We start from the raw sequence: 27,780 nt of genomic DNA, 5'->3' as shown, positions 1-27,780 counted from the left end.
ACACTTCCAGAATGAGGTCCAGTCATTTAAACTGGGGTTCCCAAAGACTGTCTGAAGATTGGAAGGTGTAGAGAGGAAAATTCTGGACCTGCCTCCAGTCTTTTCATCAGAGGTGAGCCTCAGGCTGTACTTTCAGAAAGCTTGCTAGCGGGGCAGATTTGGGAATGAACCACAGCCCACACAGCACAACGTCCCAGTGAAACATGGTCTAAGGAGGAACTGAGGAAGTAGAGGCACTCAGAGAAGGACAGGACTTTAAAGAACTGTGTGTGTGCACATGAACACATGCACGTGGGTATGTTGGTTGCATATAGGTTGGAAGTGAGAACATTATTAGGTTCTGAAGACTTCTAAGAATCAGACTATGGTAGTCTCAAATAGAATATAAACTTTTTCCCTATAAATCTTCTAGCCAACTATAACCATTTGATTTGATCAGGATATTACTGAGGACTTTGGAACCATTTTCCTTAAAAAAAAGGAAATATTTTTCCAAAAAATCACATTTTCTAATAGCAACAGCTTCCTCCAGTAAACAATAAGTCATATTTCTTTGAATCATTAAGATAAATTATAAAGAGATCAATAAGGAAACAATCTCCGAAGTTGTAGAAGTGATTACAATATTCTTTACAATGACCTAATTTTCAAAACTACACTTTAAAATGTACCCCAAATCTTGTAATTAATATTTTAGACATATATGTTCTCCTTACTTGTATTTATAGTATTTTATGGGACTGGTTGAGGGAGGGGAAAAGCATACAGAATAATTATATCATTAAATAAATAAAGACATACATATTGTTAAATGTGTCAAAATCACACAGCACAAAATACTACCTGTCATGACTTTTCAATTATCTGTGCACTGACTAGATGGAATTTTCTTCTGCCCAGATCTGTAACTGCAGGTGTTAACTCTGCAGAGAGCTTTGATGATTTAATGTAGACTCTGTAACAGTGAAGTTTCCTCAGGTGCTAACGCTTCCTCTTTTACTGTCTTGGTGTATTGAAGAGGATGTGAAAATAACACTGTCACCTATTGTGTCTCTCTTCAGAAGATTCTAATCTCTCTTCGAAAAAGATTTTGAAAATCCTGCCTCTTACTGCTTGGGAGAGTGAGGTAATGGCACAGTTCTGAAAGCCATTTCTTCCCTTATCATTGGAAAAATAATCTGCCCACCAGCCTCATTCCTGATTCTAAATGCCGTCTAATGCATTTAATGAGGAAACTTAACAAAAGTTTGATTGGGTCAGTGTGCAAAATTTGCCAGTGCTTATCTTAAACATAAGAGAAATTTTAAAAATTCACCAAAATTGATACAATGTCTTCAGGAGGCCTGTTTAACAATGAGAAATACACACATTTTGTATGCTATTGACGGTTTCACTTCTGAAGGGAATAGGAGTGCACGGAGGTAGAAAGATACTAAAGCAATACTATATATAAAAGTGGAAATTTTTAAAAATCACAACAATCTTAAGTATTCATCAGTAGAGAACTTAAAAAATAAATTAGAGCACACCAATCTAATGAAGTATTAGGCAGCAACTATAGATAATGCTATTGAAGAACTCATGTAATGAAACAATGTTAATGCGTAAGACAAAAAGTTTACAAATTTGTTCTTGGCAAGAACCCTAAATTGCCCACGACAGTTTACCAATAAGCACTGCATTTGTTCCTTTGGCACTAATTGGAGATTTTTTTTTCTTTCTTTTGCTTTTTTTTTTAGACAGGGTCTCACTGGGTTGCACAGGCTGGAATGCAATAGTGCAAGCATGGCTTACTGCAGTCTCGACTTCCGGAGCTCAGGTGATCTTCCCATCTTAGCTTCCCAGGTAGCTGGGACTATTAGGTGCACACCACCATGCCAATTAATGTTTTATATTTTTTGCAGACACAGGGTTTCAAATTCCTGGGCTCAGGCGGTCCACTCGCCTTGGCCTCCCAAAGTGCTGGGATTACAGGAGTGTGCCACCATGCCCAGCCTAGTTGCAGATTTCTTAAAATTAATTACATGTTCTTTTCAAAGATTTTTTTCCAACAAACACTGGCTGTTTCCAGCTTGAATATCTAAGTAATACTGAATGCCTCAATGCTAAAAACTTCCACTGAGCCTGTAGAGTTAAAGCTGCTTGTGTCAAAGACATATATATTGCAACTCCATTGAAAATGAAGTGAAAAAGTGAGTAACAAAGTATTTTTTAGGTTAAAAATGTGCATTTTATTTACTCATTCAACAATTTTATTGAGCATCTATTGTGTGTTGGGCACTATGATAGCAACAATACAGTGAACTCCCCTACCATCCCCGCATCCCTGCCCATGTGTCCTTTTCTGTGTGTTTATCACAGAGGAGTAGTTTTCAAAAGGTGGTCAAGGGAACCTGTGGAGGGGAGATAGAGGGGCAGGCAGAAGCCTAAGATATCATTGCTCTGAAGCTAATGGAATGTATATGACAATTCATTTATTTTGTATTATGTTGGGTATTAAAGATATCTGAAAAAATGTAAAACAGTTCAACTCTTTAGGAAAATATCATTTTTCATTAACATTATGTTATTTGTGCTAATATGTAATAGGCTTATTCTTATTTTCAATAAATACATATTTTAAAATGTTCTGTTTGAATTTCCAATACAGTAAATATCAATAAATATAATCCATAAAAACAGAAGCCCTTTGGGGATCCTTAAAGATCTTTTAAGTTTATAAAGGTGTTGTGAGATCAAGAAGTTTGAGAACCACTGCCACGGATGAGATTAGAAGGCTGTGCACCAAATTTTAACAGTTTTCTTCAGGTGATGAAATTATAAGTGGTTTTAACTTACTTCTTCATTAATTTTCACATTTTCTAAAGGAAAATCATTAAATTATTATCTTAAACATCACAAATTTTTTTGCTTATGGGTGTTATGGTGATTTCTGCATCTTATGTGTGTCTTACATATGTAACTGTGTTCTAAACCAGTGATTTATAGCCTTTTAAAAACTCAAACTCACTGGGCAAGGTAACTTTGTTGAGCTTTTTGTCCTTTGTAATTCTAAGCAAAATATTTGTCTTTTAAAATTTGATAATAGAAACATTTGATTGTTTACAATGAACCAGACACTCAATTCTCAATTTATGCTCTTAATTCTCAATTCAACCTTCAAAACATATTTGTATAGCTTGCCTGTTTATACTACTTTAAAGTGGATCTCTGCTCTGAGTATAACTGAGACCCAGGTGAAGGTTTTAAGGATACTATTTTCCACATGCCTTTATAATGGTAAGACACAGCCTAGCTACATTTGGCTTTTAAAGGGATTTTATAGGTTAAGGAAAACAATTGTAAATAACCAATGTCTGCTTAGGGCTGTGCCGGGCACTATGACATTTTTCTCTATTCCAAAGGCTCTCAAACTTTCATGTGCATAAGAATCACTTGGGGAGGGTGACAAAAATGCAGCTTCCCGAGGCCTCAGTCTTGGACATTGTGGTTTATAAGGTCTATGGCAAAACCCTGGAATCTTCATTTTAACAAGTCTTGCAGCATGGTCCCTCCCATTCCAGTGAACTTGCTTTCTTACAGATCTCCAATGATGTCTTAGGAGTTAAAACCAGTGTCCTCTCCTGATCTCCTAAACCATTTTTTGCAGCTTCTACCACTGTTGGTCATGCCTTCTCATCCTGTCCATTCTTCTTTGTCTGAACGTTAAATAAAACCATTCCCCAAAGACCAATGCTTGGCCATTTGTTCTTTTTCATTTAGTAAGCCTCCTTGCTAGGTACCTTCACCTTCACCTAAACAGAGTAATTGCTATGTAGAAGTTTCTTAAATGGCATCAAACTCCATGCTCTCTCCTGGTTCCAGCTGCACCTTTCTAACTGCCTCTCATTGGCCCTCACAGCCTCCTCAAACCCTGTGGCCAAAATTTTCCCTTCCTCCTACATATGCACAAGCTAAGATCAGAAGCTAAACCACCATTCTTTCCGACACTGTCTCAGAGACTTGGAAACTTCTTTTCCTGTCTCTGATTCCCAGTATCAAAAGAGCTGCCCAATCCTGATCCTATTCATAAAAATCTCCTTATAGCTTTTCATCCCTTTGCTACTCTCCTGATTAAGGCCTTTTAAATCTCACCAGTTCCATCCTAAATGGTTGACTGTTCTCTCCCCTTCACAACCTGCTGGAAAATGATCTGTTCTGGTGCATCATAGATTAGATCACCCCTGTGTTCAATGACCTGCAGTGCCTGCAGCAATGCCGGGGGGGTTACTTTTCTGTGGCTCAAGGCCATCCACTAAAATCTCCCAACTGGTCTCTTTCCAAAATATGGCTAGTCTTCCTACTGCCTCTACTGGTTCTATCTCTTTCAAGGTCTAATTCAAGGGTAACCTTGAGCTCCTTAGGAAAAAAACAAAAATGAGACAGGCATTGTAGAAGGTCAGGGAAATTCCCTCAACTTCTATGAGTCATTCAGTTTTATTTAAGAGTACAAAAGAATATCAGGTAACTGTTAAGAGTTAGTGTTTAAATACCACTAATATATTAATCAGAGGCTTGAGTGTCTTAGGCAAGCAGTTTCAACAATAATTATAATAATAGTTATTAATCTAGAAACCATCTACAGAGCACCTGTCATGTTCAAACACAGTATTGTGTACATTCCCAACAATGTGGCAAGCTGAGAATTATGATCTTCATTGTATGGATAAAGAAAACAGATTCCCCAACATTGGTAACTCTGAGGTTACACGAACTAGAAAGTGGTGACCTAAGAATTTGAACTAGGGTCTGTCTGACCTAAAGTTCATTCATGTTCCCCTGTGCCTGAGTGAAAAGTTGTCACACAAATCACAAGTGTTGTGAACTGACAGACTGTAACTCTGAAGGTAGAGCTGAGTGAGCTCTAAGTTTATGCTGATCCCCATTAAAAGTTGATTTAGAGTATTCAGAATGTAAAAACATATTAAAGAAGTATGAGTTGGCCGGGTGCAGTGGCTCATGCCTGTAATCCCAGCACTTTGGGAGGCTGAGGCGGGTGGATCACCTGAGGTCAGGAGTTCAAGACCAGCCTGGCCAACCTGGTGAAACCCTGTCTCTACTAAAATTACAAAAATTAGCTGCACATGGTGGCACGCACCTGTAATCCCAGCTACTCAGGAGGCTGAGGCAGGAGAATCACTTGAACCTGGGAGGCAGAGGCTGCAGTGAGCCAAGATCGCACCACTGCACTCCAGCCTGGTGACAGAGCGAGACTCTTTCTCAAAAAAAAAAAAAAAAAAAAAGAAGAAGAAGAAAAAGAAGTATGATTTGACTGTTGAACATCTGAGTGTATTTTTATTATATGATAGCTTTCTGATTTACTTCATCCATAGCTTGTTTTCTTAAAGCTCTACAGGGATTACCTCTTTGATTATGATTACCTGAGTTTTTACTTAACAGGCTGACTTTTTAGAGCTTCCTAATAAAAGGGCTCCATCTAGTGAGCAATTCAACTACGTAGCATGGCAGAAGAAGTAGCAAGGTTAAATCCCTTACACTAAAGCCTAAAAATCAAGACAATCTCAGAGAAATGATGTTTGCTGTGACATGCATGGGGCTTAGTTTTCACCATGCTTCGGTCAAAAGGAAGATAAAGACACTGCTGACAGAGGTAAGGTTCACATGCTCTTGGCTCAGCTATTTAAATGCTAGGCACTGACCATTATTCTAGGAAGATACCAAAGTGGCTCTACTCTCTGCAGTCAAAAAAACCTAATACATGAGGGCCCTTACTGGGCTTTGAACAAAACCAAAGAGAGTTTGAAGGTTATTGTTATTGTTATTCTTAATAACTATCACATGCCCAGTACTGTCTAGGTACTTTATAAATGTTTGCTGAAAAAGTCCATATACTTTTACAGGTTGATAAAAATTATTTGGTTAAATAACTTTTAGAGGAACTATACAACAACTATACAACAGTATCTGTGATTCCTTTCCTTCACAGCCTCAATTAGCCAGACATGGGATGCTCAAAAATGTCTTTGTACATCTAAAGGAAAAATCAAGGTTTGTTATTCAAGTTCTCACATTTATATGCTCTTTCAACAATAGGTATTGAGTGTCTCCTACCTGTACTAGCAGCTGATAGTAAAAAAAAAAAATAATGAAAAGCCTCTGACTTTATGAAATTCCATTATTCAAATTAAAAACCAAAGCCCACTGTAGATCAAGAATAAATTTGAAAGCAAGAAGAGTAAAGCAGGAACTTTAGAAGCAAGCACATTAGTAGAAGCAAGATGTAACAACTCATATCCTTTTAATAATGGAATGGAATGTAAAATCTGAGAACCCCTAATGAAATTATGTACTCTAAAAATAGAGTCGCTTTGGGCAATTAACTCTACAACATCTCTGAGGTCCTTAAGGATAACCATATTTTTCCATGGATGTTCATGATGATTCCTCCAGAAAAAGTTATATAACTTTTAAAAATCAAGAACATGCTTTTGAAAAGTGGTCCTAAAATGACTGTCATCAAAGATGTATAAAGGATTATAGCAATTTTTATCTTCTAGGAAATGTGTTTGTTTAGAGCCCTTCTACTGTGAAGATTTCGGCAAATGAGACATCACTATAACAATGTGAGATGATATATGCTGTTTACAGACATGACTTCCTGTGAAGGGCCAGTGGACTTAAATTTGACCATCTGCATAATGGAGAGGCGGAGCTGTCACAGAGAGTGTCATGTCAATACAAAGCAACAATGTCACCACTTTTTTTTAGATGCATTTAAGGGTTTGGAGAACTTACCGCCCAGAAGAAACTGGTTTAGGTGAACCAACATTTTCAAACAGTTGAGCTTTTGCTGCCACTCTGAAAAATGATTTAAAATGCAAGTTTCATGAAGTCAATCACATTCAGTTCTGCTCAAAGTGAAATTCATGATTGCCAGTTAAACAAGACAAAAAATGGTTGAGAACCATTGCCAAAATTAGAAGGGAATTTTAATTGTTTTAACCTTTAATGTCAATGAGATTTTTAGATCTAACCTCCAGCTTACAGAGTACCAGGCTGTAATTAACCAATAGCTACTTCCTCTGGGGATCTTACTATCCTCATCCTTTTTATCTCAGAAAACCATGGGAGCAGTAAAAGGAACATTTTCTCTCTACTCTGCTCCCAGCAGCACGGCTATTGACTCCTGTGGAGCCACAAGTGAAGATGCAAAGAATCAAATCAACATGACAAAAGAACTGTTGTTCATTCTTTTAGCTAAGAAAACACTAATTATAATACTATTGATGTATTTTTTTTATATGTGAACATGTGTCTGTAAAGTGAAAAGGGCAAACTCTGAAAATATGGCCAATAAACAAATCTGTAGATTTACATCTTGTTTCAAATCATGGAGGGCAAGGCAGAGAGGATATGTTCTAATTGAACAGGTAAGACTATCAGGTATGACTGAAAAGAATTGAAAGAGTTTCTATATTTACTGGAAGACTCTATAAAATTCCTTGATGTTCTAAGCTAGATTTTTAAAAAATCTATCTTATTTCTTTAATTGACAAACTCTTCTCCCAGAGCCAAGCCATTTGATTATCTCAAAGATCATTTTACACCTAATATAGAACACACACTTTCCTTATTTGAATTTCTACTTTATGGGTACAATCACAAAAGAGAAACTCTTCTCTTTCCTCCACCAAGAATGGAGTTTATATTCTCTCATCTTCCCTAATACATTGGCTTAACATTTCTTTCCCTTAATGGGCAGAACTACACACAGTGGGGAGTAGACACACTGACAAATATATTTGCCTATACCACTGTAACTGGATTTCTAACCAAAAGAGATAACGTACATTGAACATGCTCTGCAACCAAAAGGTTCCTGTCAGAGAAAAGGATGAACTAATGAATTTATGACACAGTTCCTATAGAAACAGGCTTAGTAAAATGTCTTACTGGACTTTTAATGAATAATTAAAATGTCAGGAAGAATGCCATCATATTAAAAATGGAGAAGGTAAAACAGAAGGAGCACAGAATTGTAGTCAGAGAACCCTAGGTTGGAAATGGTAGAAAAGCATCAGTTCTCGTCATCTCTAAAATGTGGTTTATACTACCCATTTCGAAAGGACACTGCAGACCTTAAAAGAGATAACTCATGTAAAGACATCCAGTAATGGCTCAGAGAGCGTTAGGAAATTCTCAGCAAATGTCAGGAAAACAAAATGAAAGGGAGAGAAACTTTTTATCTCTCTTTTTTGCTTACTTGTTTAGCCAGGTTTCCATTGTTCTTCTTCACCCACTTTCTACTCATGTCTATGTACTCTTCTCCTACCAGCCTTTACAGTTCTGCATCATTTCCTTTGATGAGAAGTACCCACTTTTGCCTTGCATATTCCTCATTCTCTACTAGCTTGTTTAAATCAGTGAGGACTCAGGTATGCAGGCATAGGATGGAAGTGAGAAAGAAGCTGCTTTAAAACAGTGAGGAGAGCAGGGACCTGGCTTATAGTCAATGCGTGGCAGTCTCTTCAGCGGACAGATGGATGTTTAGCTTTTAATGGGAACACTTTTAGTTCCAAAGCTTATAACTACTGTATTATACATCAGTTTTCATTTCCTCAAATTAAGTCATAGCTCTGCTTCAAAGGAAAGTGCTTGAAGTGCTGCCCTGTGAGATTCTGTCCATATCCAAAGACTTCCACATCACTCATAGAAAAGAATAGAGTCTTACAGAAGTGGACTGTACCCACTCTACAGATAAAGTATTCCCAATGTATTCAACTTGTGGGATTCCCAAGAGTTCTTCTGAAACACTCAACTCCTCTCTGTATCCCTGGGAGACACAGCAAATATACAAACGCTCACTTACACTGAGCCAGGACGCTGATAGCCATTGCTTGAGGCAGTGTCTAGTCTTAATCTCCTGCACATTTTCGGAGGCAGGTCTGGGTTTGGTGAAGCTTTGGGTGTCTCCTTGGAACCTACAGAAGTTAAGCTTTGAATAGATCCACTGTAGCTCTTGTTTCCTAAAAAGAAAGCCCAAGAAAATAGGCAAGGTGCTATTAGACAACATAATAGCAATAACAAGTACATGTGCATAACAAAAGGAAGCATTTTTCTCTGAGCCCAAATGGGAAGGTACAGAATGTTCTTTGAGTACAGCAACCCATCACTTGGGGAGATCAAAATCTACAGTAATTACAAAGACATCACTTCACAGACATGGAAAGATTCAGGAAAAATGTCACAGTGCCTAGGTTGTAAAATCCAAGCACAGGAAAAAAGTAGATAAGCATCATTAGTTTCTCCACCATTAACTTTATCCCTGCTTAACCATGCTGAATAATCCAGCACAAGTGACACTGAGACAATGACATCTTGCACAAGTTCCACTCTGCCTTACCTTCAGCTGCAGAGATGGATCTGAGAGAAGAAGCAGAAGCTCTTTTCAGTCCTGAAAGCCCATAAGGCTCTTTCTTGACTAGGTCTATGGGTGGGGAAACGTCTCCTGGGCTAGTGACCGAAGCAACACTCTGGCAGTCTGATTCTGCATCTGTCTTGGTTGCATCTTCTCTGGAACTTGATTCAGGACTAGTTGTCCAGAGACCAAGGCTTTTCTGTCCATTGGAAGATGACGGGGTTGCAATCCAAGGAATCCCTCCAGATTTCTCCCTGGGCTGGCAGGAAGCTGACTTTGTAGTGCTATTTTGTTCAGAGGAATGAGAAGAGAGTGACTCAATGCTCCCCATAGGTGTGCTGTCTGGGCTGCTGCTATAGGAGTCACCTAAGGAGTAGGAGGGAGAGAGACGAAAGCAACTGTAACTATCTATTGATAACAGCATCACCAAAACCCTTCTGTTCTCCAACTTACCATGTGTTCTGCGGCCACCTGACCCCATTAAAGTGGTAAGCCCCTACCTAGTACAGACAACTGTCCTCAGTACTGGAGAAAGGCTTTAAAATATGCATTTGAACTTGCCAAACGTATTTTTCAATGCTATTTTAGGAAGATTATGTATGTACCTATGAACTACCTGTCTTTAGGTAATAACTTTACTTCTCGAAGCATAAGTGGGTTGACTTGAATTCCCACAAAATTTGTTTATGAAACAGGATTCAGAAGTAAGAGAAATAAGATTCCTTCATGATGTTACAAGGAATCAATGAAAGGGGGTATAGTAAAAACATATTTCTGCTTTCTTTTACTTTTCTGATCATAGGTGATTGATTCCAAGTTACAAAGTACTCAGCCTTCTTTCATTCAAAGGCACCATTAAATGTCAGTAGTAAATTACAAGTACCTCAATTTTCAAAGGCTTTTTTCCTTTCCTGCTAAGAATATAGAAATGTAAGAAACTGGCTATTTTGCTGGTTTTATTTTCTAATGTTCCTAAAAGCAAGTTATAAGAAAAATCAGATAAAGCATAATAATGCATTCACATATATCTAAATTAAAAATTAGTAAACTATTTTTTTAAATTTTTCTGGGTACATAATAGGTATGCGTATTTGTGGAGAACATGGGATATTTTGATACAGGTGTGCAACGTGAAATACGCACATCATGGTAATGGAGTATCCATCTCCTCAGGCAGTTGTCCTTTGAGTTACAAACAATCCAATTACATTCTTTTAGTTATTTTAAAATACATAATTGACTATTTTCTATTAAATATTGACTGTGAGCAAAAAATTGGGGTGGGGGGTATAAAATAAAATGAGAACAGCCACAGTTTAATGTGTGCCATGGTGTCAAGGTGCCACCCACATCGCCTTAGGGCTTGGCTCAGAATTGTAAGTTGATGATAATGTGTGTTGTTTCTTTTTATCTTTTCTCTTTCAGACACTGATACCCAAGAGATAATGCTTTAAGAACATAATGTGAAAGGAAGGAAGAAAATGACAGCTTCAGTCAGACTTTGTCTTGCTTTCTTCTTTACCACTTTGACAATAGGACAAAACCTGCTACAAAGTAGCACCCAATGTACTTAATCACAGTTGCAGAAAAAAGGGCCTTGAGCCCTTTTTTCTTTTTTTCCTTTTTGTATCAATAATGAATTTGCTTACCCAAAAAACTGTACAACTATTGACAGAGAATATACAAATGATAAAAGAGGAGGTGTTGGGGAAAGAGCATCAGTGAGAACATCTTCTATTTCTACCTAATTACCAATACAGTGAAATACATCTGAACCAAAGAATGAAGAAAGCATCTCCCTAAGGCCGGGTGCACTTACTATCAGGTTCAGCCAGGCATGGAGTATACCTCCCTCTGGGCTTCCTAGACCCTGTAGAGAGGCAGATTGCTCGCGTCCTTCGGGATCCAGATCGAGACTGAGGCTGAGGAAGAGGAATGCTTGGGTCTGGAGCAGTATGAAAAATCTACGTATAAGAAAAATGGACCAAGGTCAATAAAAGGGTGATATTGCCACTTTCATCATAAAATAAGCTTTGAACCATATGCTACTTAATCAGCTGCAAAATACAAGTATCCTAGAGCAATTGTAACTTTTCCATTTATCTGGAGTATTCTTTCACGGGGTTTTCTTTTTTATTCTCTCCCATTTCCCAAAAGTAAAATTTAGAAGATCTTTCAATGACTTTAAGAAACCTTCCAGATATGAACAAGACATATTGATGGCTTTTATTGTAATAGTCTCTTTCCACCTTCGTACTCTGAAAAAACATAACCTGAGAAGAACTGAGGCTCATTCTATATCATTTCTCCCACTGAATGGCTCCTTGCTTCTCAGGAGAAGATGCTGCCATGCTGTTGGCTCTGAGCTGCCAAGGAGTGTGGCTAGCTGCAGGTTAAGGTATGTGCAGAGCTACAGGACACAGCCATGTGCTCTTGCGTTGTGAGAGAGCTTGTGCCCTTAGATAGACACTAAGGGCATGCTTCTGTGGGTGCTGGGAAGGGACCCAGGGGAGGAGAAGGCCTTAATCATTCTCTCACAAGGACCAGATCAGAGATAAAAGGATTACAAATTGTTAGACCTTAAATGGCTCAATTTGCTTAATACTCCAACTAATTCAGCTTTCAAAATTTCCCATTTTCATAGTTATTCTAAGATCTCACTTTTTTCAAGAAATCCTTCTTAGGGACTACATATAAAGAACACTTCAAGACTGTTGCCTATATTTTTTTCTTTTGTTTAGTTAGAACATTACCTCTATATAATTAAGAGTTTGATTTCAAAGGGATACAAACAGAAGGTTAAAATAGAACCAACCACAAAGTGATTTTAAAATGTTCTCTGCACAGGAGTAATAAACTTACCATACAATGTAAAGAAGAAAACCTTTTGAAGTCAATTATGTAGAAGGAAAGAAAACCACCTAACTGAAGGATTTTGAGAAGCACTTAAAAACTCAACAACAAGGAAAGAAAATTGAAGTCCCCATTAAGCAATTTATACAAAACTTATGAGCTCACAGATCAAATGCAAAATTCCTTTATAAAACCAAGATATAAAACTTGACACTTCCACATGAAAATTCAGCCTACCTTTTCATAGTGCTCTATCAGAATTTCTACCACAATATTCTGAAATTTAATATTCATCATAGCAGCCACAGTTTCTTCCTGTGCTCTCATTAGAGTTGGGCCAAATATGACACCAAGATTTGAGACAGTCATGAGATTTTGTTGGCTGTGTAGTGATACTCTGCAAATAACAAGCAACAAAAATATCTTAAGTTATATGTTTCAAAATTATGAAATAGTCTCTTCTATCAAATTTGTGGTGCAAAAAATGTAAAATATGCCATTATAGGGAAATTGTCCTACTTTTAGCCACTTCCAATTGGCATTTGGAGTATGGCCTAAAAAGATGTAAACAGATAACATTAACTCAAGTAAAACATAATTACAGGCAAAACAAAATCTATTAAAGAAAAAAACCCCTAATTTCCTAAATCAAGTACAATTACCCTAGAAAGATGATCAGCTGTTTGGTATTTTCAATGCTACTATACTTCTTTTGGAACAAACAGTTAAGAATAGACTGGTGGCAATTATATTCAGTGTCACCAAACATATTATTGAGAACCTATTGCCAGGAATTTTCCTACATATTATTGTATTTAGTCTTCCCAGTAAGTCAGATATTCCTATTGTACAAATTTTAAAAACCTCAGAGGCTCCTAAAGAAACGTGTATTTTGAGGTCACAACAAATTCAGAACAGAGGTGGCTGTTTCAGTTCAGGTCTCCTGACTGCAAGTCAGTGGGTTCCTTGAGCTCCTGGGATAGATCATTGGCCAACATGTTTCTTTTCTTTCTCCTTCCTCTTTCCATCCATCCATCCATCCATCCATCCATCCATCCATCCATCCAAAACTTCCCTGAGTACCTCCCTAGTATTGGGTGCTGTGCTAGGCAAACAGTGAGACAAGGAGATGTGGTAGCATCATTGCTGGCTTGACAATCAAATCAAAAACCTCTGATATCACTGACCTGAGTGAAGTAATCCTAGCAACTCTCAAGAACGACTTTGACTAGTTCACTAATTTATTCTGGAAATTAGATACATTCTTTAGAGGATACCTCATTTGTTTGACTTATCTTTTAGTTTAACCACTCACTTTTCTATCTTACTCCAAGTCAGGTTATTAGTATAACACAAGATTATGTTTATGTCGGACAGACCATGCGTCACAAACTGCATTCTACAACCAAAAGTAAGATTTTATGGGAAATCCCGGATTTTAGACTATCCATGCAACTCCTGTCACAAAACAGGAAGAGAAAGCTGCCACGCTGACTGACGTTTTCCTTATGCCGTAGAGAGCACTAGCTAAGAAAGCATTTAGTTCAAGTAAGAAGAGTTTCATTCCAAGTTTCCTTTTAATATAATCAAATACTATACATTAATTGCTTAATATGTATTAGAAAATCTACTCAGGAAAGTAGTATGTAAATGTAGTAAGCCTATCTAGATTCAGAGCTTGGATCCATCTCTTGGAAGTTGGGCAAGCTCATTTATGTTATTTAATATCTCTAGGTTTCGGTTTTCTTATCTGTAAATTATATATATAACAACCCATGTTAGGTTGTTGTGAGAACTAAATAAAATAATAAATTAAATTGTATATGATCTCAAGATAATATTATCCCTGAAATTAAATTAGCTTTAGGCAGTCTTGCTAAAATGTCATGGTTCCCATAATGTAAATAAAGTGGAATACAGTTAATATTAAGCTCATTAGGATTAAACTTGGGAATCTCAAAAACTTGGTTTTGAAAGGTGGGTTAATGACTACATTGCACAGAAGATGGATTATTTTGATGACTGATTTTCTTTTTATTGAATTTTCTTTCTGCTGGGCTACTCAATAGATACAGACTCCCACCACTCACCATTTCAGCAGGTTCTACTACTTATTCCCTCAATTCATGTAGGGAGCTGACACTCAACTGCTGTCTCCTGGAACATCTCTCTTTCTTTTATTAAAAGAGGAAATGTATATCAGGATCTGTCAACTTGTATTGTTTCAAATCTAGGAGTTTACACATAAAGAAACCAACATTATATACTTAAGAGTTCTACTTATGGAAATGGTAGAACATAAGGAGCCCCATGGATCCAATAAACAGAGAAAAAATCATAAAGGATAAAAATTATTATTTAAAAACATAACCAAAAACACTTAAAGTCTCTATTAAAAAAAACTTAAAGAATAAAGAAATATTTGTTCAAGCAAATCTACTAATTATCAGTAAGAAAAGCCAAGAGTCTGTGGCTTTTGAGGTACAACTGGCTCCCTCTTTCTTCCACCCCCAGCTCAATATGACTAAAACTTCACTCTGGGCAAATGTGGCCAGGAAGACAGGGCTCCCTCTCTTCTCAGCCCCAAGTCAAGTGATGCAGTATCTCATGGGGTTGGCAGGCTGTGAGCATATCTCAGGCCCTCTACCTCTGGGTTGCAGAGGCTGAATTCCCAGTGAATGCAACTCAAAAGGCACTCACTGGGAATTCAGCCTCTGAAACCCAGAGAACTCTTTGCCTCCAACTAGCCAGACATCTAGGGTGGATGGCTTTACCTGAGGTGCAGCAGGCCAAGAATATTGGTGCCAAAATCTCCCTTGTTTCAGGACTACCTCCCTCAGCCAGTGCCAAGAGCAATGGGTCAAAGATTTTACCCAGAGGGGGTGGAGTCCATAAGAACAGAAAACTCTGACTTTCTCGCTAAATCATAAGAAATAACTAAGGAAAGAGACAGAAAGAGCCTATTTAGCATCATAACAAATCTCAAAGACTGTTTTTTTTTTTTAAGTGACCTGGCAAGGAGCTGGAATTTAACTGGATATGCTCCAGGGTGTTGTCAAAAACAACAGAGCAATCTACTAGCAGTTAGTGAAAACTAACAAGCTGGATGTGATACCAAATGAAGCAGACATATTTATAGATCAGCTAAGGAAATAAACAGAACTCTCCTGAAACTATTGTTATCCCTGGGTGACTGTGGTCATGTCCTAGGCTGCATTCTCTGAAGAGATAATAGAAGAGGCTTCATACAGAGGGGGAAATAGACTTCATTAAAATAGTTCACTAAAGATACTAAATTAGTCTGGGCACGGTGACCCAAACCTGTAATCCCAGCACTTTCGGAGGCCAAGGCGGGTGGATCACCTGAGGATCAGGAGTTCAAGACCAGCCTGACCAACATGGTGAAACTTCATCCCTACCGAAAATACAAAATTAGCCAGGTGTGGTGGCCAGTGCCTGTAATTCCAGCTACCTGGGAGGCTGAGGCAGGAGAATCACTTGAACCCGAGAGGCAGAGGTTGCAATGAGCTGAGACTGTACCACTGCACTCCAGCCTGGGTGACAGAGTGAGACTCTGTCTCAACAAAAAAAAAAGATACTAAATAAACAAGCAAACAACAATAAAAGCTAGAGAGAATCAGTACTGGTATCAGTATTCGTTGCTACAAAACAGTAGCTAAAATGCCATGTCTTCAACCAAAAAGTATGACAATGCAAAGAAACAGCAAAGTGTGACTCATACACCAGGCAAAAAGTAGATAATAAAAACTGCCTGTGAGCAGACCCAAACGTCAGATTTAAACAGAAAAAGACTTCAAAGAAGTCATAAATATATCCAAAGTCCTCAAGAAAACCATGTCTAAAGATAAAGGAAAGTACAGAGGTGTGGTGGCAATGTTTGATCAAATAGAGAATGTGAATAATGAGAGAGAGGTTATTTTAAAAATAAGAACCAAATGTAAATTGAAGTTGAAAAGCACAATAGCTGAAATGAAAAGTATCAATAGAGACTATGCAATCTGAGGAATGGAGAGAAAGAAAAAAATAAAGAAAGATAGATCATCAGAAAAAAATCTGTGACATTAAGCACACTCATAAATGCATAATGGGAGTACCAGTAGCAGATGAAAGAGAGAAGTAGAAAAAAATACTCAAAGATATAGTGGCTGAAAATTTTCCAAATTTAATTTAAAACATTAATCTATATATCCAAGAAGCTCAACAAACTCCAAGTAGAATAATTGCAAAGATATCCACAGCAAGGCACATCACAGTAAAAGTGCTGAAGCCAAAGACAAAAAGAAAATTCTGAAAGCATCAAGAGAAAAAGTCTTATTGGGGTCTACAGGGAACCCCAATAAGCTTATTTCTCAATAGAAACAATAAAGGCTAGAAGGCAGAGGGATGGCATATTCAAAATGCTTAAAGAAAAAAAAGTCTGCCAACTAAGAATTTTCTATCCAGCAAAACTAACCTGCAAAAAGGAAAGTGAAATAAAGGCATTTTCAGGAAAACAAAAATTGAGAGAACTTATTGCTAGCAGATCTGCATCACAAAAAATACTAAAAGATGTTCTTCAGGCTGAAGGCAAGTGACCTTAGACTGTTCAAATGCACATGTAAAAACAAACAAACAAACAAACAAACACACAAAAAAACAAAAAAAAAACCCAGTGTAGGTAATTATGTAATTAAAAGAGTATAAATATATATTTCTTCTCCTTCCTTTTCTTGATTTTAAAATGCAATTTTAATAATATGTATGTATTAATAATTATATTGTTGGGCCTATAACATTTAAAAATGTGATATATTTGACAGTAACAGCCCAAATGAAAAGCACAAAGCAAAGCTGTACTGGAGTAAGAAAATAATACCAGATGGTAACTCAAATTCACAGGAACAAATGAAAAGGTTAAAAAATGGTAAGTAAGAAGGTTAATAAATGTATCAAACTCTATAAATGCACTTACTCCTCTTCCCTCAACTTCATTAAGAGGCATTAAATTACATAAATAATTATAACAATGGATTGTTGGGATATAACATATATAGATATAACATGTTTATTAATGATAGCACAAAAAGGAGAAAGAGGAAACAGAACTATGTAAAAATAATGTTGCTATGCTCACATGAATTAAGTTAAGTACATTCTGATAAGATGTATATGATAAGCCCTAGAAAATCTATTAGGACAAGAAAGCAGTAAAATTGAAACTGAATAGCAAAGACAACATGAAACATATAGAAAACAAAAAGAAAAATGGTAGATACAGGTCCAACCACATCAATAATAACATTAAATGTGAATGGATTAAACAATATAATCAAGTCAGAGATTATCAAAGTGTATTAAAAAACAGTAAGATCCAACTATATGCTTTCTACAGTAGATATACATTAGACTCAGAAATACAAACAGGTTGAAAGTAAAAGGATAGAAGATGTATCACGCAAACAGTAACCAAATGAAAGCCAGAAGAACTGTACCAATATCATACAAAATAGATTTTAAAACAAAGAAATGCTATTAGAGATAAAGATAAAATATAATGATAAAAGGATCAATCTGGCCAGGTGTGGTGGCTCATGCCTGTAATCCCAGTGCTTTGGGATGTTGAGGCGGATGCATCATGAGGTCAAGAGAGCGAGACCATCCTGGCCAACATGGTGAAACCCCGTCTCTACTAAAAATGCAAAATTTAGCTAAAATTAGCTGGGCGTGGTGTCACATGCCTCTAGTCCCAGCTACTAAGGAGGCTGAGGCAGGAGAATCACTTGAACCCAGGAGATGGAGGTTGCAGTAGGCCCAGATCGCGCCACTGCACTCCAGCCTGGCGACAGAGCGAGACTCCGTCTCAAAACAAAAAAAGGGTCAATCTAACAGGAATATATAACAATTATAAACATATATATATAGCTAATAACTGAGTACCCAAATACACGAAGCAAAGTCATGTGCTCCTGAGTGGGCTTTCCAAACAGAGAACCAAGAGTTTTGTTTAGTTTCACATTTGTACTGAGTAAGGATTGTCGGTCACCTGAATATTATTGAATTAAAAACATCGATTGGCAAATTTAATACCACTAGCAAATATCCATGTGTAAAATCAAAAGGTTTTCATTTAGGAGAAATCAACTTTCACTTTTTCCTTTATATTCAAAAGAAATTCCATAATAATTTTCTAAAATGTTATATCTCCTAATGAATACATAAGTCCACCCACAATATATATTTTTTGTAATTTAATAACACTTTTAAATATTTAAATTTAGTTGAGAATCAAAGAAAACACCACAGATAGCAAACAAAAGGACTCTTAGGAAGAAAGCAATGATTTATACTGTTACTCAGAGTTAATTAATGGAAATTTGGAATCAGTCTTTAGTCTTTGGAATCCCAATCTAGGTAGACTGTCCTAATTTTTTTTCAGCCATGAAAGGTTGCCAGGGATCAAGAGTGTTATTAGCTGTTTGCTGTTTTTATAAGTAAATTTGTGGTGATCTGAATGCACATTCAGTGAGCAGGGCTTGACCTTTTGTAAGTTCAGAAAGAAGCCAGGAATGCTGGGGAAGGATGAGCAAAGTAAGTTATATTTCAAATGTATATGGCTCAAATAAGCATAAATTGGGTTATTACTAATTATGAAGAATGAAGGATTAATCATTTTATTGTAAACCATGGTACTCATTAAAATGGGAAATATCCCTATTAAATACTAAATAATGCTACAGGAAATTCTTAAGTAAGTTTAAAACTGGATTTAGACATTTGTTTCCAGCACCATGGCAAACTCACTTCGGGCTTAAATATGTGTTTGTCTCTCTCTCTGTATCTTTCAAATTATAGAGAGATAGATAGTAGATAGATATAATATTTATAATGATTAATTTTACATGTCAACTTGGCTAGGCTATGATACCCAGATATTTGGTTGAAGATTATCCTAGATGTTTCTATTAAGGTATTTTGTTCAGATGACATCATCATTTAAATGAGTAGTCTTTAAGTAGAGTAGATTACCCTCCAAAATGCAGGTGGGCCTCATCCAACCAGTTGAAGATCTTAAAAGAAAAAAAACTGAGTTCCCAGAGTAAGAAGGAATTCTGTCTCAAGATTGCCTTTGGATTCAAGCTTCAACATCAACTCTTCCCTGCCAGCCTGCCCTGCAGATTTCAGACTTATTAGCTTCCGTAATCAAGTGAACCAATTCCTTAAAATCAACCAATCTCTATCTCTTTATATATATATAAAATATATGTACACACACACTATTGCTTTTGTTTCTGCAGATAGCTCTGGCTAATACAGTATTTATCTACAAAGAGAGATGGTAAATATATGAATAAGCTAGCAGCAAAGTTATAAAAATCTCCAGAGATCAAGTGAAATCATGAATACATGGAGAGAATCTAACAGTTAAGTGTTAGTTTGACCTAGGGGAACCTGTTGACTTTAGTAGTATAGAGCACTGGTCTTCAAACTCATTGCTTATAATGCACCTAAAAGAATTGGGAGGAAAAAAAACTATATACTCCTTCATTTTTAAGTTGACACATCTAATTGTTTCATCATTAGTTTAACAATTGCAAAGGATATAATTATTTGCATAATTATATGCAAATAAACATATACAGGTACACACACTTACATAGAAATATCTTAAACTGCCATACTATTTTTTAAGCAAATTCAATGGACTCTAATTATAATACCAATGTTATAACATCATCACACACTTTAAAAAGACATGAACAAACTTAACAATGAACAATAAGTTAAATGAACAATGTAAGTTAGAGAATTACTTGACCAGATGCTTTATTAAGATGTCCAGCATCTCTCTGTTTTTCTCCGGCAATTTGTGCACCAATGCATGTACAGCCTCCACCCTGTAGTTTTGGTCATCAGATTCTGTTACATAAAAAAGATTGCAAATGCTCAAGTTTTAATTCCATTCAACTGGGTATGTAAACATTAGTAATCTAATCACAATTACCACTCCTACCCCTCATGCCTCATAGGCATTGCTTCATGTAGTACTGTCATTATCATTCCCTATGGCTTGCAGAAGTTGAGTAACTTGCCCATGGTCATGAAGTTAGGAAGTAGAGAAGCCAAAGAAGCCCAGTTCTACTGATTCCACACAGATGCTCTTAGCCACTGAACTGTATACTTTGATACAGCCAAAACTCATCACCTGCTTGGGTTTTACTACCTGAAGACAGAATCAAACCTTTAGAAATGTGAATGATCACAGCAATTGCTATAGACTGCCTAATGTGCCAGTCATTAGAGTACGTATTAGCCCATTGATATGGTTTGGCTGTGTCCCCACCCAAATCTCATCTTGAATTGTAGTTCCCATAATTCCCACGTGTTGTGGGAGGGACCCAGTGGGAGGTGAGGTAATGGAATCATTGGGCGGTTACCCTATGCTGTTCTCTTGATAGTGAGTGAGTTCTCACAAGATCTGATGGTTTTATACGGGGCTTTTCCCCCTTTCCTCAGCACTTCTCTCTCCTGCCGCCATGTGAGGAGGCACCTTCCGCCATGATTGTAAGTTTCCAGAGTCCTTCCCAGCCATGCGGAACTGTGAGTCAATTAAACCTCTTTTTCTTATAAATTACTGAGTCTTGGATATTTCTTCATAGCAGTGTGGCAATACACCCATAGAAAGCTCCTAGAGATTCAACCCAGTGTGACCAGATGAAGCCCCAGATTCCTCTCCTTATCTTACAAATATAAAGACAATACAGAAGGGCTGTTCTGAAATGTTAGCATTATTACATAAACACAAGCCCAACAGATTTTTAGCCCATAACGACAACAGTAAATGTAAAATGTAAGAAATCATTTATGGCAAGTGTCGTCTGCCAAGTCAAAGCTAAGATGTTGACATGTCTGCTAGAGAAATGTCTAACATTTCAGAACAAGAAAGCTTCTTAACATTCTCTTACTGCAGCAAATAAATTCTGGGATGATTGCCCACTGTACCAAATTCTTTCTCCAGAAAGTACTTTGACTCATAGGATTCACATTATGGGACTGCCATTTCATCTGGGCACAGCTATTTAGACATGGAGTGAGGAAAGAGCCTGGCTCAGGCTAAACATGAGGTCTAACCTAGCAATTGGAATGGAGACATTAAAAATCTGATCTTTCTGCATATGTTAAAAGGCAGATAATGTAAAATCAGGGCTGAAGTGACCAAATGTACTCCAAGAAAATCTGACTGGGAAGGAAAGTGAGAATGATAGAAATACAGTAGAGAACAAAGATGAGAGATCCTCCAGAAAGAGTGAGTAGAGAAATGTCAAATCCCAACTTGGCAGTTCCTGGTTGCAGGCTCATGGAAACCCTGACCTCTGTTCTGCCAAGGAATTCACTGAAATATCTCTTAGGATCTGAATAACTTCCCCTTTATACTGAGCTGGACTTTTGCTGCTTGAAACCAAATAACCTAATTTTCTTAACTTAACATCTAGTAAATATGGCTATGTTAGGTCCAGACAAAAGATGAGTTCTTATATATAAGATATTTTAAATATCATAGTCATGAATATTATTATAATAATATAATCATCATTTGCCACAGAAGCAAATGGAGAAAAAACTTGTGACCAAAAGCTTGACTAAAACAATAAGCTCATTGAGCCATTTTAGCCAAGTAGCTCAAATTTCTTTTGTTATAAAGCAAAATTTCTGTAAGAAAGCGTTCTGGGTTAAGAGTAAAAAGAACAAAAAACTGGCTTGCAGCCCTGATTTTGCCATGAATTTATTAGTGTCATTGTACATGTTACTTGCCCACTTTGCATCCTGATTTCCTAGTTCATCGAATGAGAGGTCAGATTATATATTTTTTCTGGTCCTGTATGTCTTACAAAGATTTCTATGAAGAGGAGGTAGAGTGGAGAGCTTCAAGAGAAAACTAAATAGTGTAGATTTATATGAGATCATGTGGTTAGTCATAAATGCTGGATTGAAAACCGAGGTCATTCAACTTTATGTGACACTTTTATCAGCACACATTTCCTGTGACATTACAATGTGTGCAAATAAACTAACGCAACTAATTTCTTTCTTGGATTGTGAAAAATAATCTGGTTGTAGTCACACCTCATACATCTTAACAATGAAATGCCAGCTCTTAATTGTTACAAGTTGTTGTGATGGGCTCAGATGGTACCTGGCACTTCAGTCTCAATGGTTTACAAATACACGTTACTAACTTCTCAGATAACATATATCAACTCTTCCTGCTAATATTTTAAATTGATCTATCTATTCATATCACATGACGGCAATCACAGATCTAAACAAATGACATAAATGTGATCATTGCAAATAAAATATGAGGGAGAGGGGATTGATGGAAGCACCTGCTGTCTGCCAAAAATATTTGACTCATCTCCAGATTGAGGAATACAGCACATGAGCATGTGCAGGGACATAATTGTCTGTACATATTTAGAGTCCTGCTTAGTTGCTCTTACAAGAAACTGGTATTTGTCATTCAAATAAAATGAAATTAGAATAATAATTCCTCATGGTTCTTTATAATCACCACACTTACCCAATGAGGTCTCACTAAGTGTCAAAATATTTCAGTTAATTCTGCAATTTCTTATTGGCTTCTAAACCACATTATAAATTACTAAATATCAGATTAACAACTTTTTTCTTTTTTTTAATTTGAGATGGAGTTTCGCTCTTGTTGCCTGGGCTGGAATGCAATGGCGCGATCTCGACTCACCACAACCTCCGCCTCCTGGGTTCAAGCGATTCTCCTGCCTCAGCTTCCCGAGCAGCTGGGATTACAGGCATGTGCCACCATGCCCAGCTAATTTTGTATTTTTAGTAGAGACAGGGTTTCTCCATGTTGGTCAGGCTGGTCTCGAACTCCCGAACTCAGGTGATCCACCAGCCTTGGCCTCCCAAAGTGCTGGAATTACAGGTTTGAGCCACTGCACCCAGCCCAGATTAACAACTTTTTAAGCAATACTTGAAAAACATCTTCACTAGCTGATACTAGTAATATATGCCTAAGTATGGCAGCATAAAACTACATCAATTATAATGTGTATATGATGCAAGTATACTTACTAACAGCAATGATAAAATCTTTGTGCAACTTGTAAGTCATCAGTGGTTCTGCAAGGCACCTACAACAGAGAAAGGAAACACATGTTAGAATAGTAGAATCTTTTATTCTCCCCTAAACGTTAAGTGTTTCTTTAAGAATTAGGTGACTGTTATTCATCAATTAAAAATAAAATAACACATAAATAAGTAAATAAAAGAATTGGGTGATTTGGCAGTATGATAAAGTTCCAGTAGTGGGGCCACAGAGAGACCTGAAACACAGACCTCGAAGACACCAATGTACTTCTTTCCATGACTGTATTAAGAGGGGAGACTGGGAGTCTCCCAATATCAGAATTACCTTACCAGAGGAACAAATATGGGAACAATAGTTAAAAAACAAAACAAAAACAACACAACTTTCCATTCCAATTTGTTATTTAAAAAAGTACATAAAAATCCCATATACATATGGGACAACAAATACTAATTCAGTACTCAAAATATTATATAGCCTTTTAAATTATTATTGAAAAAATCAAGTACAAGTTCCAGAACACTAAATGTAAATGTTACCATGTCATGCTATTTCACCTTATGTGAGGGAACTGAGCTACTGAGTGAAGCTTCTGGACACAGGCTCCATGAAGTCACGTGGTCACTACTCAAGGGGTGAGTCAGAGATTACATCCAGAGTACCAGGAGTTAAACCCTCCTCACCTGAGGTAGTTTTTCAGCCCACTTGTTATCGTCTTATTGTCCCACAGTTCAATATCAATATCAATATCAGGAGGGGATTTAGGAGCTGGAAAGAATAAAACAAGGTGTTTAAATTGTGCAGTTCAAAATATTTCTTATGCAATTATGAAAAATGGGCACAAACATAAGTAGGTCAAAAGAGAGAGGTATTCATTTCTTAGAATGCCAAGAGTTAACATTAGTACTGTTGTTTGTGTGAATTGATAAAAAGCTGACACTAAACCTCAAAGATATATCTTATGAAATAAGTCTCCCAAATGAAATTATTGCTAATTGTTAACATGACAGAGCACTTACCATGTGCCTAGCATGCTTCTAAGTGCTTTACGGAGATTAACATATTCAGTCCTCACAACTCTTAAGAGGCAGGTACCATTATTATCCCTATTTTTATAAATGAGGAGGCTGAGACACAAAGACGTTAAGCAAATTACTCAAGGTCACAAAACCTGTAAGTGGCTGAGCTAGGATTCCAAATGACTCCAGCTAGCATCCACGCATCTTATTGTATCTCTAGCTTACCAAAGGACACTTGGGAGAAAAAAATACAGTATTATAAAAATGCCCCCTCAAATTCTCATCGTTCATCTATTATAAATAAACATTAAGAACTGAATACATATATGAACTTTAAATATTATTTGAAAATATTCAAAGACAAGCACTAGTCAAAGAAGTCCATACTTTAGATTACCTATAAGAACACAAAAATTATGTAAGTTGCTTCATCCAAAACTTACAAAATGTGGTATTCATGAGTTTTTGAACTTTGGAGTTCACTCCTCCTATTCGGTAGAGTCCTAAAATGGTGATACCTAATAGGAAGGAAAATCACAAGAAAATGGCTTGAGATACAGCTTGGCAAGTACAGAATGTTAAAAACTCAGACATATGCCTAACAAAATTCGAAAGCTACTTATCCAATTTCACAGTCTAACTTTAGCAAAGCTATCCTGGAAATACCCATCAGACTTCTATTTCTCAGAGCAGACACTGAACAGTGATTTGAAAGTCTTTGAAGATCTTCAAAGTAGCAAAGTGTAGCTGCCTATTCACTATTATTTGAATATAAAAAAGCAATGGAGATGGGAAGGGATGATCGATATTACTCATATTCTATTTCTTCAGAGTCACGGAGTCCTCCTGCATGTTGAAAAGTCCTATGGCATTTATATCTTCATTTTAGAGATGAGGAAACAGATTCAGAGAATTCAAGGAAACTACTTCTCAGAATGTTGAAGTGGCAGCACTTAAAATTTAAATATAAGTTTATGGAACTCCAAAACCCAATATGAATTTTGCTTTAGCCAAATTTTCCTGGAAGTGAGTTTAACGTTTAACTGGAGTGGACTTCAAGACAGAGGTCATGATTAAAACGAAGAAAGGTACCAAAACTGTGGCAGTGACAAATCAGTAAAAGAAAGAATATAAGGAAGGAAGGGAGTTAAGACAAGCTCCTTAAGAATCTTACCTCCTTAATGCTTGGAAAAAAAAAAAAATCAAAGAGGTGCTTGCAGTAATAAATAATGCAGGGTTTCTCAGTAAGAAGTACGGTGAGGCTGTATTAGAAAAAAATCTAAAAAAGAAGTATGCCTAAAGCATGATTTTTAGTAAACTGAAGCTCAAGGTATAGCTATTTGTATACTGATACATACATTTATATCACTCTTAAAATTAACCCACGTTAATGACCAAATACATCTTCAGTGATTTATCTACTCTGAGAGTTTTCCATGTAAGAATGAGACACATGACAGGAATGCTATACCGATCAGGCAACACTGACCTCTTGTTTCCACAGCTTGAATGCATTTTCTCACAAAGTTGAACCCTGCTTCATTCAAATACACTGAAAATAAGAGAGAAATCGCATTAGGTGTTTACGCTGAACTCACATTCCCCCTTCAGTTGGCTCTGTTCACTGGGCCTTTATGACTCAACAGTAGAGAGGTTTGTTCTGAGTCTTCCAAATATTTTGGTTAGAGGCTGACTTTTTATTTTGGGGTAGAAGTAAAGGAGGGAACTTCACCCTCACAGCTATTGTGTCAACCTGCTAAGATCCTTCACAGAAAGTATATTACAATGATCTCATCCACTTTTCCTAAAAATAGCATTACTCCTTTACTACGCGTTTTCTTTCAGATGACAGGAGCAAATGCAGTAAGAATAAATCCTTATTATGTATTGAAACTTGTATTATAAAGCCTTTCACATATCCTTTCCCACGATTCTCAAAACATTATGAGGTAAAGAAAAGGCTCTGCAGTCTTAAGATGATTCCCTGGGTTGCTGAAAACCTCCACTGCTCTCAGTTTTAAGCTCCAGAGTCAGGATTCAAACTCGGGTCTGATTCTACGCTCCATGTTCTATTTTTCATTTTGCTACCATATTTAAAATAATTCAAAACATGCATTGTCAGTCACTAAACATCCCCAAAAGGTCCTAGGATTATGAAATTGCAGTTTATTTTCATTGTTTTTTGGCTAGATTTTCTTTGGATCAATTCTAATTTTTTTAAAGGATTTTGGGGCGAGGTCAAATTAAATTACTTATTTAAAGAGAAAGCATTTATTTAAAAAATACCAACTAACACCCAGAGGAAAAACTGAAAAATTTTTGAACTATGTTACAAATTTTCATCACATGTGGTAGAGACATGATTTTTAAAATATTCTCAAATAATAAATGAGGAGAATTCAAACCAATACAAATTTAAAACTAACTTCCATTTAAAGACAGTAGATTAAACACATTCTTGTAACTCAAAATAGATCCCCAGACAAAAAAATATATATCAAAAAAATTATGATAAAAATCAAGAAAGGGTAACAGCAACAAACTAAAAACTGAAAAAAATTCTAGGCACAGCAAGCCAATGGAACTGAATTGATTGACAGAAAGGCGTGAAAAATCTGTGCCTAACAATGGAACTAGAGGTACTACTATGAAGAGGTATTTATTATGTGTTGTTAGGTGACAAAAGCAATCGACAGGACAATAAGGCCTATTTTCTCAAAATGAAAAAATTTGAGGGTATGTATGACTGTTTCTATTTTCCTAAGAAAAAACTCCACGAATATATATGCAAACTACTGGTAAGGAGAAAGAGGGCAAAAGTTAGAAATTGTCATTTTTAATTCACTAGGCATTTTGGGATTATTTGACATTTTGAAAAATATATATATATGTGTGTATATATATGTGTGTGTGTGTATGTGTCTAGTACTCTAAAAAGAACTTCAAAACTCTAGAAATAAAAATGTCAAAACTAAAATAAGTATTGCCATCAATGGGAAGTGGCTCATTTATTTCTTTGTCCCCAGTGTCCTAGGTCAAAAGAACAGAACTCAGTGAATACTTTCAGTGAACTCAACACACAAAAATGAATGGCCATGGCATCTCATTAGAGTGCAGCTAATGACCTACCTACATGGGAGTGAAGCTTTTCTTGGACACCAAAGAGAGACTGCTTGCTTCCAATAACCCCAAAATGCCCAGCATAACACTAAGCATTCAGACATTTTAAAATACTTTTTGAATATAGGAGACAGGTAAGATGGAAAAGTGAGGAATCATTTAATTTTCAGTTTTAAGGACAACAACAAAAACTGAGACAAAAAAAATGTAACCCTAGGTAAAAACAAGACACTAGCATTTTTATA

At 36.6% G+C, this 27,780-nt stretch overlaps 1 protein-coding gene across 1 annotated transcript in view; it reads right to left on the bottom strand.

Annotated features, from left to right (window-relative positions):
* The window catches only part of ARHGAP42 (Rho GTPase activating protein 42), a 306,430-nt gene that overhangs the window by 8,086 nt on the left and 270,564 nt on the right, over positions 1–27,780 (bottom strand). Inside the window, exons 13-22 of the mRNA XM_003828397.7 lie at positions 25,905–25,967; positions 24,859–24,933; positions 24,080–24,164; positions 23,381–23,439; positions 20,083–20,188; positions 12,509–12,668; positions 11,238–11,382; positions 9,404–9,784; positions 8,870–9,026; positions 6,796–6,858 (exon numbers count right to left, since the gene is read on the bottom strand). Of these exons, the coding sequence (XP_003828445.1) occupies positions 6,796–6,858; positions 8,870–9,026; positions 9,404–9,784; positions 11,238–11,382; positions 12,509–12,668; positions 20,083–20,188; positions 23,381–23,439; positions 24,080–24,164; positions 24,859–24,933; positions 25,905–25,967 (1,294 nt within the window). The remainder of the gene's footprint in view (positions 1–6,795; positions 6,859–8,869; positions 9,027–9,403; positions 9,785–11,237; positions 11,383–12,508; positions 12,669–20,082; positions 20,189–23,380; positions 23,440–24,079; positions 24,165–24,858; positions 24,934–25,904; positions 25,968–27,780) is intronic.

Source organism: Pan paniscus, chromosome 9 (genome assembly GCF_029289425.2).
Source record: "Pan paniscus chromosome 9, NHGRI_mPanPan1-v2.0_pri, whole genome shotgun sequence".
NCBI lineage: Eukaryota > Metazoa > Chordata > Mammalia > Primates > Hominidae > Pan > Pan paniscus.
Note: the sequence above shows the minus strand (reverse complement) of the source record. Positions and strands in the feature narration are given on the sequence as shown.